The 15575-nt window shown below is 32.0% G+C and overlaps 2 protein-coding genes across 2 annotated transcripts; one reads left to right on the top strand and one right to left on the bottom strand.

Moving 5' to 3' along the window:
* Positions 1–107: 107 nt before the first annotated feature.
* LOC144552594 (uncharacterized) lies at positions 108–3009 on the bottom strand. The gene is made up of 3 exons (XM_078300575.1): positions 2602–3009; positions 2128–2233; positions 108–357 (listed from the first exon to the last, which is right to left on the bottom strand). The coding sequence occupies exons 1-3, from the start codon at positions 2864–2866 to the stop codon at positions 330–332; spliced, it is 399 nt and encodes a 132-aa protein (XP_078156701.1). The 5' UTR covers positions 2867–3009; the 3' UTR covers positions 108–329.
* A 6956-nt stretch (positions 3010–9965) lies between these two features.
* Positions 9966–12608, top strand: LOC144552593 (uncharacterized). The gene is made up of 3 exons (XM_078300574.1): positions 9966–10358; positions 10963–11714; positions 11968–12608. The coding sequence occupies exons 1-3, from the start codon at positions 10065–10067 to the stop codon at positions 12419–12421; spliced, it is 1500 nt and encodes a 499-aa protein (XP_078156700.1). The 5' UTR covers positions 9966–10064; the 3' UTR covers positions 12422–12608.
* The last annotated feature ends 2967 nt before the right edge of the window (positions 12609–15575 follow it).

The raw sequence follows: 15575 nt of genomic DNA, 5'->3' as shown, positions 1-15575 counted from the left end.
ATTTGATTTTTAGTACAAATTATTATAGATGTTTGAATTTGTATTAGCTTGCCTAATTGGGTTATAAACTTATAATATAGCCATAGTTGAGTAATACAAAGTGAGCATAAGCAAACCTCTCAAACTATTACACATATACTTGGTGAAGCCTCATAAGACGGTGAAGCCCGCAAAATTTTATTTTAGCATTACAGAGTTCTTATTGTACAATAATTACAAAAAAACATTTTACCTTAGATACAGATAACTAGTTTACAAAAACACAATTAACACAGCAGTGTCCTAACAGTTCTTCATGCTTTTCTTTTCTTCGGCACTGTTAGTCACTTTTAACGATCTAAGGAGCTAATCACCACCCTGAAAGAAATTAACAAACATTAAAAATTTCTTAGATGAAAAGATAATTGCAAACAACAATAAAAAAATAACATATATTGCCAATTTGTCATGACATGTAGACAACAAAGACAATACCAAGCAAATTGTTTTGAACATGATGAAAAGAAACTATTTCCATTTCCTCAATAATCCAAATACTACACCTCAATATTTCAAATATAAAAACATTCAAAAAGGTGACAATAATATTTTGCGAGAGCATAGTTTTTGTTTTTTTTTTAGTAAAGCCGAGCAGAGACTGCCAGGTGGGATATATTTAAAAAGCCATACGGTTCTCACAGAGTAGCACCACACCGTTACAACAATAAAAAATACACATCTCTCTGTACACCCCATCTAAGTAAAAACAACAGAATGAAACGGAAAACTGAAAACAACATTTTAGATTCCTAATTAACAGGGGCAAGAGCCTGTACCAGTATTGGTACCAGTACCGCTCTACAGTGCACCTCCCAAAGAATTGTTTCTCTGATTACCCATTGGATGATATGCTGAAATTTTAAAGGGGCACATATATAAAGAAATCTCTTCTTCATTTGGCCATTCAAGTATGTGTAGTACATAAAGCACTTATGCAAATACATGTGAATCTCTTGAATAGCACTATTAATCATTACATAATAACATTTATTTCAATTAGCTTCTAATATTTATGCATTAATTACACCAGTCAATAAAATACTTTACCTTAATATTATTGGCCATCTATATCCATTTTGTTCTCAATAAGATTAAATATTTGACAGGTATTTTTTTATTAAAAATACAGATTAGCGTATTTCTCCAACAGTAAGAACTATCTCTCAATTTCCTTCCTATAGAGATTAGTATAATATATTCAACTTGTAGACATACATTCTAAGCAAAAGTATCAGTGAAAACTGCCATAATGGTTATTAATTGGTGATAGATATAAATCAAAAATATCATCATAATGAGCAAACAAAAGTAAAATATTTACATATATCATTGCTTTCTGTAGAGAGAATTAAAGATAAAATCTGCCAAGTTTGTTAACTCTTGGAATTAAAAAACACCCATTAATGACCATGTTTAAAAGACATTTAGACAAGTGTAGTTTAAATAAATTAAATTTCAATTAAAGAGGGTGGTGGACTGGTGGAGGTTAAGGGACACTGTTTCGAAGAAATGGAAATGGTGACTGCACCACTTTTCATAAAATAGAATAAAAACCCAACAGACCAGCAAAATTCACGTATTACAATTTGACCAATTTGTTTTTGTCTTTTTTTTTTGCAACACATACCAGGTCTCCCCAATAAGTAAATAACCTTTCTTGTGTAAAACTCAATTATGAATATCAATTTATCCAATTAAGAGTCAATTAGCCCTCGGATGTACAAGTAGATAAGCCTCAATTGAACCTAATTTTGCCACAATTAACCTCAAATTTGGTGAATTTAGCTTGACTTAGCCCTATTGACCGAATGGTTTACAATTGAACACTATTAATAGTATATAGTTTGGCCTACGCTATTCTCAGTTTTAGACTCTATCTGCTACTTATCCAAATCAACTGACAATTTTAGAAATAAATGCTATGAATAGGCAAAATGGATAGACAACTTATCCTAAACTAATCACTAAAATGGCAGTCTCACTGGTTGCCTTAAACCGAACATGACTTAATTTATTGATATGATAATTCTTGCAGAGATAACAGTAATGCAATTTCTTAACTAAAAAGAGCAAAGAAAAGAGCATTACCAGTCATAAACAGTGGGGTTTCTAGGTTGTATGACAGCATCAGTACTCTCTGCCATTACTCTCTGTTTTCTCCTTCCACTCATCCAATCACTTGTAGGTGTAGATGCTGCATATATATAAACAAATTATAAATAATAATTATATATTATATTGGCAAACAAATTAACTATCTAGCACAGAATATAAATGATAAAACAGATGAGAACAAAAGAAAATTTATTTCCCCTATAAGGTGATAATTATGGGATTCATTTTTCTTGTTCATAGTGAATAATTGGAAAAAAATTATTTAACTCATTATAAAAAGAAACTCAATTAATTTATTGGGTAACTAGTTGTGATCCTACACAATAAGCCATGAAATAGCAAGGGAAGAACATATTTCAATCCAAGCTCATTCGTTTCATATTCATTTCTTTCAGATCCAAAGAAAATTAAAAAGGGAATAAAAGATAACTGAGAACAAGATCTCACGTGATAGAGGCGATGGAGAACCGGGCACACTAGCCGGTGAAGCGGGTCCAGACCCGGTACCTGAATCACCACTAGACCCGTTGGGTGACGTGGCAGTCCGTAAGAAGGTTAAACTCCGGGTCAAGGCCGGAGCACTACCACCACTAGCCGACCAACTGGAGGAGCCAGTTTGGTTGAAACTGGAGTGCTTTCGGAGCTTGCCGAGGCCTGAATCCGGTGTCGGTCCCGCCAGTGTCTCATCCCAGAGATGATCTAAGAGACTCATTCTTTCTTGTATGATTTGTTCCCCCTTTTTGCAACTATTTGTTGTGATCTTAAATTTGAAGGAGCTGTTGGGGTGTGGCAAGGTTTTGTTTTGTTGGGGTTCGTTTCTTTGAATTGAATTAAACGGGTGGTTGTTTGATTGTTTCTAATAGAAAGAGATTGATTTGATTGATTGAAATGGGGAATTTATAAGGATTTATTGCGTTACTTTACATCCTCTACTTTTTTTTTACTCTACAATTTGGTGTTATTTTTTTCTTCCTTATCGTATGCTAGACGACAAAGGTACAATTTTATATATTTTAATCAGCCATTCATGTTGAGTTTAGTGAGTCTATGGTAATATACATATCACATGTTGGGCTCTAATGCTGATTAATATTTTTATTTCTAAAATTTTAACAATTGATCTGAACTATTTAATATAATTCTCATATGAATATGTACTTGCAGATCAAATTTTATATTTTTTTAGAATCATTTTACTATTTTTTAAAATAGGTAGAAAATCATTTGATCTGAAAATTTTGAACCATCTAAAAACAGTGATTTTCTATCCATTTTAAAAAATAATAAAAGTTTCAAAAAATATATAAAATTTTACTTTGCAAATACATATTTATATAAAAATTATGTTGAACAGTTCGAATCGATCAATAAAATTTTGAAAACAAAAATATTAATCCATATTATAAACCAAATCATAATATACATAGTACCATAGACTCATTCTCTTAAATGTGACAAAATATTATTGGTGTTACAGTGTTGCTTTAGAAAAAATTAAAAGTATTACATAATAATTTCATAGATTCATAGAATTTTACGTAAATAAAATATTTTTTCAGGTCCGAGTTTAGCGGAGGTGGTTTTGACTTTTGATAATTCTCTTAGATCATCAAATGTTTTTTGTATTTTTTTTTAAGTGATACTGTTGGAGTTTCGCTTCTCTGTATCCTTTCTTTATTCGTATTCTTATTCTAATTCGGAGGGATCCAATGTTCATGTCATGGTGTCAAATCGATGTTAATAAAATTAAATCTCAAGTAACTATTTCTTAAACTTGTAGATTACAATATTAACTTATTAGATAAATTGTAATATCATACAATATGTCTCTCCAAAATATTACATCATTTCGGGCTTGTTCAGGCTTGTTCGGCTGTTATTATGTCTGTAGAAAAAAAAAAAAAATTCACGCGCACAGTATTTCAACCATTTAAATTGGATCCAAACCAAAGCTCATTCTTGTTCCCACCGCCGAACATGCCTTTCAATTTTATTTCTATATGCATCAAGGGTTAACAAAATCAACGAATTAAAATGATGATTTAATTAATCTCTCTCTCTCTGGATAACTATCGAAAAAGTTAACACAAATCAATGATTGTTGACTTTGGATCTCTCCTCAAATTTATATATAACATGATAAATAAAGATGTCGACAACTTATCTTAGAAGAGATTTGAAAGAGTTATCTTGCTTTACACCGGTAACAAAAATTCATTTTAAGTATTTCGATGAACAGATATATTTTAATGAAATTATTTTAAAGCTATTATATTTTTACAGTCAAGAAATGTTGGCATTACTAATAAAAAAATATTAACAAAACTTGCACAACTTATCATTGTGAATTTGTATTGGATCTTGTTTATTAACGGTAAAGAAAGAAAAATGGTTTGAAAAGACAAAGGGCTATTTGAACTTTGAAGCCAAGCCAATAAGATGCTGTGAAATCTCAATTCTCTAACTACTACCACAATTGGGAATTGGGAGAAGTTTATCCATTTAATTTAATTTAATTTAATTTAAAGGATCAGATCAAGATCAAGTTATTGTGTGCTATTTTGCTCCTGCTGATTGGGAGACTCAAAGCAGACAAACATGAAACAACAATGGCTATTTACCGTTGAATAATAGTAGATCTTCTATGGCTTTCCAAATACAGCCATTAAGTTCCATGCCCGGAAAGCAGGAAATTGGAGCAGAGGATCCAAGAGGTCAGTGCTTCTACTTCTAGCTTTTTAACTCATTTGCAAGGGATAAGATAACTAGATAAGATCCTCCTACGCTCTGACACAGACAGTCAGAGTCAGACACGCAGTCACCCTTACCCTGTGGGCCCCACACTCTAATGTTTTTTCTTCCAAGTTGACCGTGACGGTTATTCTTATCCAACCAGCTTTTTTCCAGGTTATTTTGGGCTTTAATTAGGCCCAACAAATTTATACTGGGCTGAAGCGCATGTCATGTCAATTTTTTTTCTGTACCATTGGACCCATTTAACATTAGTCAGTTCTCACTTCTCAGATCAGGTAATTTGTATTTGTTCGCTTTAGTTAACGTCATCCACTAAATGCGACCGAAATGGCATGATTTAACATGCTAAATTGATTTTGGTAACACCAATATGGGGTGTCATGTTAATCTAGTGTGTCTTATTTTCAATATAAATTTGCATATTCTTCCAACATTCCAACAAATACAAACTGAGGCAATAGTTGTTTTATAAAAATTATTTACATATTGGCTTATTTGATTGAATATTGGAGGAAACTAAATAATAATTTACAATTATGTTTCTCATTTGTTTATTAAAGATACTTCAAATTAATAAAACTCTCTACCATAACTAATTAAGTTGTTCTTCAGTATTTAAAACAATGTTAAAGAATGGGATAATGAGAAGGTAAAATAGGGAGATAAAAATCTCTAGTACATCTCTAAAATTTCTTTGATTGCCCATTGACTATTTATGCATTATTAGAACACATCTTGATAAAAACTGCAAGAATTATTAATCTTAACTTCAAAATATAAATAAATTATCTTAAAATATTTTGTAAGACATATATAACATCTTTAGAATTTTGATGGTCAATCTATGTTAGAATTCTATGGTCAATCTATGTTAGACAAATCCTCACCACCACAGATGCGAGATAATTGATAAATGTAATAATTTATCAAATTATAAAAAATATGAATAGTTTAAAGGAGTTTGAGTAAAAAGAATTTTTTTATGCCGAATTTTTTGTGACTGTAAGAAAAATGAATAGATATAACTTTTAAATGTATCTTAAACAAAACAAAAAAGGCCAAGAAAAAAACAAATTGTATCCATGTTGTTTTGGGTAATGTTTTATGGCTAATCTGCATTAATGGTAAAATGTACACTGGTATGCAGAAGCGATGAGGACTTATTTAACCAGTAAAATTAAATTATAGTATTTGAGAAACTTGTTTGATAGTATGATTTTTGAACCTGTTTCAGTAAATTTCTGACTAACCTAATTTTTGTAGCAGGGAACATGCAGACTAGCGAGATATCGATCTTGGTTCATACTTTTCTCTATTTTATTTTGATCGCCATCTTTCTCATTGCGGTCTGCGTGCACATTAATGCTGATTGATCAAATTGTTGGCTTCCGTCTCTCCCTTTAGTGGTGTACCAACCACCAGAGACAGATACAAACCACTGAGCTACCTTAGATGGAAGATGAAGCAATTTGACTCGTTTTGCACTTTTAGTATACTTACCCTTAGCCTTAGTATCAGTGGCTTAGTATTAGTTAGCATTATCTTATTTTGGCAATTCGCAATGTGCTAATTTAATGATGTATGAACTGCTTAGTTTATGTTTTGTTCCACTTGAGGGTTGTTTCAGGATACTAACACCCTAACAATAATCCCATATTATATTTAAACTAATTCAGTAAATGAAATGAGCTTTTTCCTCTTTAAAAAAAAATTGTTGGCTTTCAATTTCTCCCTGTATTCTGGTTTGAAAAATTCAAGTTATTTGTAACAGTCTTTCTAATAAATCAAATCATATATTATTCTATCTATTTTTAAAAAATTATATAAAATATTTATAATATTTCAATACAAAAAAATAAATAAATTATAAATATTTCTATTTAAATAAAAAATAGAAAAAGTACAAAAAAATGTTGAAATCGCAAAAAAATATAGTTTTTTTAAAAAAAAAAAACAGCAAATTTTTGGAATACCAAAACTGCATTTTTTTTTTTTTTTGCGATAATTCAGTATAAAACCGTAAAAAAAATTTGCGGTTTAGATAGATTTTGGAAAAAAGCGAAAACCTGGATGGTTTTTGAAATTTTATATTTTTTTTTTGGATATTAATAAAAATTTCGGCTCATAAGTTATTGTTATCCAACCGTCTATTTTTGTTATTTTGGGCTTTCATTAGGCCCAAATTTGTTTTATCCAGTTCATGTCAATTCTATTTCCAAATTCAACTGGATCCCATTTAACACTGGTCACTGAATCTCACGTAATTTGTATTTCTTCAATACAGTTAACTTCTTCTCCTAAATGCAGCCGAAATGATATGATTTAACATACTAAATTGATTTTGAGAGACACCATTTTTGTGACTAAACAACAATTGTGTTTATTTATTTCCAATATAAATTTGCATATGCTTCGAATACTTGATACAATCTCAGAAAATAGTTATATCTTTTAAAATTATTTACAAATAGGCTTATTTGATTGAATACAAGAGAAAATTAAATAAATGTTTAGACTTATGTAACCATATTTGTATACTTACGATATCTAAAATTAAATCCATATTTGCATATCCTTTCAATGTGTGTCCCGATTCACATATGTTTATGGTTTAGGATTTAGTAATTAGTTTATTAGATGAGATGCAATTTATTTGTATTTTATTTCTTGAGAGTTTTTTTTGTTAATTTGGACTGTTGACTAATTGTTTATTATAAATACATGAATATTAGAGTATTTCTACTGCGATTACTTTTTTTATAATACTTGGTAAGCAATAAATTAGATAATAATTTCTTTCAACTTCTATTTTGGCCACCACCTAGGGGTGAAAACGGAGCCGGATTATCCGGCGGATATCCGCTCCGTATCCGGATATAATCCGAATCCGGATAATCCGGATTCGGATAATTCCCGGATACGGATTCGGATAATTTTCGGAAATCCATAAAAGATCCGGATACGGATACGGATACGGATTCGGAGTCCTAAACGGAGCGGATATCTGGATTATCCGGATTCGGATAATTTGGCCAAACCCATATAAAAGAGGAATAAATATTTGCTATAGATGGGATTTGAACCCATGTCCTCCCATCTCAATGCCTTAAGACCAAGCTTCAAACCACTACACCACAACATCTTTTGTTACCATACACTTATTTGATATATATATATTATATGAATAGATTATCTTTCATCTCTTATAAGTTCATTAATATTTATATTTAATGTTTTAATTAATATTTGTATTTTAGAAGTTCATATATCTTAATTATCCGACCATTATTCGTTTTATATCCGTATTCGAATCCGTATCCGTGGACTATCCGTTCCGTATCCGTATCCGTTTAAGGCGGATTTGGTTTTGAATTTTGATATCCGTTTACTATCCGTATCCGTATCCGTATCCGCTTATTATCCGACAGATGCGGATATGGTATTAGCATTATCCGCTCCGTATCCGCTCCGTTTTCACCCCTACCACCACCTGATCTAAATCAATTATTAAATCAACAACCTTTAAAAATAAATAATTAACAATATAATAGACCTATTTAGCCACCACCTGATCTAAATCTTTTTGAAGATGTTATGTGATTTTGTTGTGGTATGCTCGCAGCGCGTAATTTGCTTGATGTAAGTAAGATAAAATCTTTTTTTTTTTTCAATCTTTAAAATTTATATTTTTAGGAGTCGCACTGATTTACAAATATTTATAGTTCGGTTGAAATTAATGGTGGATCTAAGACGCTTAATACATTGTACATTATAATAAAATCTTCTATGATATCAAATTTTACTATTTTTATAAAATTTTATTATCTTTTTTTTTTTAATTTTAAAACTGAAATGATAAATAATACAACTGTTTGCATATCAAATGAGGGAATTTAAAAAAAAAAAATCCAAAATAATAGTACAAACCTTCCAAAAAAAATTAATTTTTAGTATCTTATTTGGAAACTGGCGAAATGAGGTGGTTTAAACCCGACCTCTTATATACCTGATCTGTGCAGTAAACCCCCTTCTCTATTAAGCCTAGACTGGGACTAGGACGGTACCAAATCTGATTCTGGTATGATTTGGAAATGTCAGGGACCAATATGTGAATTTATTAGATTAAGGGTGTAGTCTGTAATTTACGTGAATATTATAAGTTAAGTGTTGAAAGGCTAAATTATATGACACTCGGTAAATTTCCCTCATTAGACGGAATAAATCGAAAAGTTGGAAAATTTGTATAAATGGTGCCTTGCTTTGAATAAATTCCCCATATAATTTAGAATAAGTTATATGACCCTTGCTAATCACAGGTAACATAATACCTATGTCATTTATATATGGTGTGGTGGTGGTAGACAGTTAATTAATTAGTTTGTGAAATTTTTTAAATTTAGAAAGACAAATATAATATTATAAATTTTAAAGGGAAATAAGTAATTTCAAACTTTTCAAGAGGTATACGTACAATTATTCTCAAAATCACTATTCTAAATAAGCGATTATAGCGTCATAACTTTTAAGGTCCGAAAAAATTATAACACAGCTATAGTGCAATCATAATTAACTATTTAAAATCATTATAAAAAAATTAATAATATTATAACTTTTGAGGTACAAAAAAATTATAACGTAGCTATTACACAGCTACATCTGGCTATTTAGAACTCAGCTCAAAATGAGGACCTGTTCGGTGCGCTACTGTGTGCGTGGAAAAAAAAAAATTCACTCACACTGAATTTTTTTTATCCCACAAGCACAATAAAAATTAGTTCAATTCCCATTCCATTCCCCACCCCCATTTAAATGCCGAACACGCCGTGAATGATTTTGTTATTTTAAAATTTGGATTGGATTCACGTTCTCCATTTTTTTAGTCAAGAAATTGCAACATATATCTATCTAATGATGACTTCACCTGAGAAAATTACGCTGGTTTACGCATTCCTGTACATCGCAGTTCGAACTTCGCACAGCGTCTTCGACTTGGACCCAAACAAGTCAAGATCCCCTGTTTCACCAGCTACAATCCTCAAATGCCATCCAGTAGTGCACTTTCTCACTGCTTTATGTTGTAAAAAAATATACTTTCCGGCTGAAGCGTCGTTGGATCTATAAACCTCTCTTCCCAGTCTCTCTCAATCTGACTAAAAATGGGCTTATGGGAAGAGAGGAGAACGCTGGTGTTAGTCAATCTTGCGTCAATCATGGAGAGAGCAGATGAGGCTTTACTTCCGGCAGTGTACAAGGAGGTCGGTGCGGCGATCCATGCCACGCCGACCGGTCTCGGGTCATTGACTCTCTTCAGGTCAATTGTACAGGCAGCTTGCTACCCTCTCGCAGCCTACATGGCTACACGGCACAACCGGGCCCATGTCATCGCTCTTGGTGCATTTTTGTGGGCTGCTGCTACCTTCCTTGTTGGCATTTCCAGCACCTTTCTACAGGTTGTTAATTTAGACAAGTACTATTCACTTGTCTAATTTCTTCTTTTGACTAATTATTCTCTCCTATTGTGTCTATATCTGTTATTCACTAATTGACCTATTTTTCACATTGGCTGTGTACCAGCTGTCTGGTACCAGTCTACTGTTGCATGGTTTCATATTAATGAAATCGGTGGGTGCTCCCCACTACTTGTAAAAAAAAAATAATAATTGACCAATTTTAGTGTTTCCAATATATCTTGGAATTTTATCTTTTAATTTTCAATATATCAGCTAAATTGAAAAATGAAAAATGATCCATTTTATCTGCTGTTGAATGTTAGAAATTCATTGTTTTATTTTTAAAAAGAAAATTCATTCCTTTATCAAATCAAATTGGAAAAAAAAAAGCTGCAGAGAAGTCTGTTTTAGTGGGCAAATCAGTATGTACCATTTGCAAAATGACAAACCTGTTGTTATATATTGGAATTTATTTGACGTATTTAGAGTTGCAAGTGATAGTTGATTAAAAGATTGATAATAGTCCTTGCAAAAACTGGTTATTATTGCATAATGAAGCCCTTAATTTTTTTTAGTGCATTCGGTAAATTACTTGGTGAAGCAGGTAGCAATCTCAAGAGGTTTGAATGGCATTGGGCTAGCATTGGTTATACCAGCTATACAATCCCTAGTTGCTGATTCCACTGATGACGAAACACGCGGTTCGGCATTTGGTTGGTTACAATTTACTGGATTTTTCGGCTCCATATTCGGAGGGTTTTTCTCAATTTACCTAGCTTCTACCACAATAATGGGTATAGCTGGCTGGAGAATTGCTTTCCATCTAGTTGCACTTATAAGCATGGTAGTTGGATTTCTTGTTTGGCACTTTGCTGTAGATCCACATTTTGCAAGTGATGCTGTCTTGACTAACAAGAGAGGTATACGCAGGTCGGCACTACAAGAGGCTAAGGATCTAATAAAAGAGGCTAAATCTGTCATGCAAGTGCCGTCATTTCAAATTATTGTCGCACAGGGTGTCGCTGGTACTTTCCCGTGGGCTTCCCTCTCCTTTGTGCCGATGTGGTTTGAGCTTATTGGATTCTCGCATGCGTACACCGGATTCCTGATGACTCTTTTTTCTGTTGCCACTTCAATTGGGGGTCTGTTTGGGGGTAAGATGGGAGATTTTCTTGCTCGCCATTTTCCCAATGGAGGAAGGATAATTTTGTCACAGATCAGCTCTGGTTTAGCAATTCCACTTGCAGCAGTTTTGCTACTGGCTTTACCAGATGACCCATCTACTGGGTTTTCACATGCTCTTGCTATATTCGTCATGGGTTTGCTCATCTCTTGGAATGATCCTGCTACAAACAAGTATGTCACCTATATATGTTATGAATATTTGATTTTGTTAAATTGATGCGCTCAGGTTAATATGTTATTAATTTAGTTGTATTCCTTTACTGAATTTATACTTGCAATATCTGATGGAGGTTGTGATGGTATCAGTATGGCATCCCAACCTGGCTTTGCTACGTAACAATGATGAAATAAATTACCACAATTGGTCTTAATTATCACTTAAACAAGGATAACTGTAATGATTTGACCTTAATGTTTCATGTAGCCCAATATTTGCTGAGATAGTACCAGAGGAATCAAGAACAACCATCTATGCACTGGACAGATCTTTTGAGTCTATGCTAGCCTCATTTGCCCCTCCAGTTGTTGGGATTTTAGCTGAACATGTATATGGATATAAAATACGAGACAATGATAAAAGTGACGATCCTACGATAAATCGAGAAAATGCTGCCTCTTTAGCTAAGGCACTTTACACTGCCATATCTATTCCATATCTACTTTGTTGCTCAATATATTCCTTCTTGTACTGTACTTATCCAAGAGACAGAGAGCGGGCTCGGATGCATTCTCTAATTGCTGAAGAAATTGAGCAGATAGAGTCAGAGAGTTCGGATATAGAGCGAAATGATCCTCAACTTCAAAATATTAAATTGGTAGATAGCAATGAAATGAGGATAATTAATTTTGCATATGAGGGGATACCTGAGAGAGACTAGCAGAGAGAAGTTGCTTTCCCAGAAATTTTAAATGTAAGTGCACAGTTAGTTAATTTATTGATTCATCTTCTATTTTGATTAATTTTAGCAATCTTGACAGGGATCAGTTCGTTGTTTTGTACGAGTGCTTGGATCATTTTGCTTATTTTACTAATCTTTACTAAGAGCGTGATTATATGTAGCTATCCTCTTTTGGTTGGAGGATGGACTGGTCACTGGCTCCTCAAATTACATCCAATGTTCTGCTGTAAATTAAATACTCATTGTTCTAGTTACAACTCACAACAATGTCAGGAAACATTTAGTGATTGGAATAGTATAGAAGATATTATTCTTCAATGAGTGAGTCTATGGTACTATGCATATCACGGGTTGTTACCGTGCTACGGCTCTATATTCGAGTTTTCAAATCTTAATGGTCGATCCGAACCGTTCATCTTGTTCTCCATATTAATCTGTGTTTGGAGACCAAATTTTACATTTTTTGATTTTTTTTTACTATTTTTTTAGATATTTAGAAAATCACTTGATCTGAAAATTCTGGACCATCCAAAAACAGTGATTTTCAATAAATCTAAAAAAATAGTAAAAAAATTTCAAAAAATGTAAAATTTGGTCTCCAAACACATATTAATATGGAGAACAAGATGAACGGTTCGGATCGACCGTTAGGATTTGAAAACTCGAATATAGAGCCGTAGCACGGTGCCAAATCGTAATATGCATAGTACCATAGACTCACTCTTCTTCAATATTCAATTTCTCACTCATTACAGGACAAAGTTCTAGTTTTATTTTTTATTATTATGGTATAAATAAAAATTTCGGGTATCTGTCCTCTTCAGTTCAATTCGATTCAGCACAAATTAAAAGTAAATGATAAGATGAGATCATATATTATCGAGACCATGAGTGAGTGATTAAATGCTTCTGCTCTATTACTCTTCAAGCTGATTTGAGATTCCAAATTTTCAATTAATTGTACAGACAAACATACACCTAGTTCCTTTATTAAAAATCACAATATATTAATTACTCACTCAGTTTTTACAAATTGTAATTAAAATAGTAATCAATGTCCTTGCTCCCTGTACACAGAAATCCTAAACTCTGATTTACACGATATTACATGTGGATGAATTTTCTAAATGTCCATTAGGATCGGTTCAATTAAATTTGCAGAGAAGTTCACATTACACAGAAGAAGGGAGGAAGAGGCATTAAAAAAAAAATGAACATGTTCAATTAAAATTAAGAGGTATATTGATTAATTTATTTTTTAAATAATTAAATATATATATTAAATAGTTAAAAGGGAAAAGAAGAAAAAAAATATTAAATCTATATGAGTATATTAATTATTAGATATTACAGTACTAGAAATATTCTCTTTAAAAAAAATACTTCTACTGTTCTTGTCAATTATTTTCCCATGTACTATTGGACCCAGTAATTTGTATTTCTTCGGTACAGTAAACTTGTTCCCCTAAATCCGACCGAAATAATATGAGTTATCAGGCTAAATTAATTTTGGCACACACTATTTTTGTGACTAAATAACAATTCATATGCTTTCTTTGCTTGATACATCCAGAGAAAATATTTGCTTTTTCTTAAATTATTTACAAATTGACTTATTTGATTGAATATTGGAGGAAATTAAATAAGTTTTTGGAATTATGTTTTCACAATCTTTTATTTAAAATGCCTACAGTTATTTAAAAATTATCTACCTCACAATCATGTAAGTCGTTTTTCAAGTCGTTCTTCATTATATAAAACAATGTTAGAGATTTACATGAAGAAAACCAGTGTGCTCATGATCTTTATGCAAAAATGTTTTGATGACTCATTATTAATCTATTTAATGCTGAAACACTCCTTTACACGTTATGCCAAATTTGGTAATCCTAACTAAAAAAATATTAAGTGAATCTAAGAAAAGTAGCTGTAGGGCAATATTCAAATCTCATAATTGAACTTTATAATGCTTATCTCTGTAGTCAAATGTATTAATATAGCCGGCACAAATGATATTAACGTTAAGATGCATGTGTTAGTCAATTTAATTTTTTTATTAATCTATTTCTTTTTGATAATTTGTATACTGTGTTTTTAGTTTGTTAAAAAAAAAAATCTGATCTTTATGCGTAATACAACATTTTGAAATTTAATTAAAACACATGTTGACACAGAAATCAGATTGTCTGATGATATTAAATTTATTTGTATCTTATAACTAGATAGTTTTCATTTTCTTTTTGGAAATATTGGGCTGTGGGCTGACTGCTAATCATCAGAAATAAATACATAGACATTAGAGTATTTCTACTGTGATTTCTTTGTCATAACTGATAAGTAATAAAATAATTAAATGATTGTCTTTTAGTTTGATCTATTTTGGGCCGAGTGGAACCCTATCATAATGCCGTCCATTATCAATTATTAAATAAAGATTCTTTAAATATAAATGATTAACAATATAATAGACTTAATTATTAAGTGGCTATCTGATATATATAAATCTTTGTTAGAAGATGTTATGTGGTTTGTGCAGGTGAGCATGAATTTGCATGATGCAAGTAAGACAAATTAATTATTTTGTTCAAATGTTAATACCTTTGTTAGAAGATGTTATGTGCTTTATGTATATGTACAAAATTATAATATATAAATTTTATTTTGATTAATATAAAAAATATATAAAAAATACATTATGTGAATAAATGTTGGATGTTAACTTTTGAAGTCATTGAATCGATATTATTTTCTGTCTCATTATAAGAGATGGCAGTCGAGTTGATTTGAGGTGTCGGCTCATTCTGAATTTGTCGTGTTAATTTGACCGGGTCCAAAGACAGTCAGGTCAGGTCAGGTCAGGTTTGGGCTTATTAATGCCCGCAGGGTGCCAGTTGGGTTGGGCACATCTTTTTACTAAATTGGGTTAGGGTTTTATTAACTGCGGTCTCAGTTCTCTATTTCACTCTCTCTTTACGCCTCCGCCCTTCCACGCAACCGGTCCGCCACTCCGCCTCCATCAGGTTAGTCTGCCACTGCGCCCCTTCTATTATCCTTTTGGTTCTGAGTTCTGACCTACCTGGCACTTCTTTGCACCACAAAAATCACAAGTTTGATGAAAATTTCACATGTGAAA

The sequence above is a fragment of the Carex rostrata genome, chromosome 4, assembly GCF_964058835.1.
Source record: "Carex rostrata chromosome 4, lpCarRost1.2, whole genome shotgun sequence".
In the NCBI taxonomy this organism is placed as follows: Eukaryota; Viridiplantae; Streptophyta; class Magnoliopsida; order Poales; family Cyperaceae; genus Carex; species Carex rostrata.
Note: the sequence above shows the minus strand (reverse complement) of the source record. Positions and strands in the feature narration are given on the sequence as shown.

Coding starts and splice junctions, on each gene's coding strand:
- LOC144552594 (XM_078300575.1), bottom strand. CDS start 2,866: ATGAGTCTCTTAGATCATCTCTGGGATGAGACACTGGCGGGACCGACA. Junction 2,234..2,601: donor TTCTCCATCGCCTCTATCAC/GTGAGATCTTGT, acceptor ATATATATGCAG/CATCTACACCTACAAGTGAT. Junction 358..2,127: donor AACCCCACTGTTTATGACTG/GTAATGCTCTTT, acceptor AATTTCTTTCAG/GGTGGTGATTAGCTCCTTAG.
- LOC144552593 (XM_078300574.1), top strand. CDS start 10,065: ATGGGCTTATGGGAAGAGAGGAGAACGCTGGTGTTAGTCAATCTTGCG. Junction 10,359..10,962: donor TTTCCAGCACCTTTCTACAG/GTTGTTAATTTA, acceptor TTGGTGAAGCAG/GTAGCAATCTCAAGAGGTTT. Junction 11,715..11,967: donor AATGATCCTGCTACAAACAA/GTATGTCACCTA, acceptor TGTTTCATGTAG/CCCAATATTTGCTGAGATAG.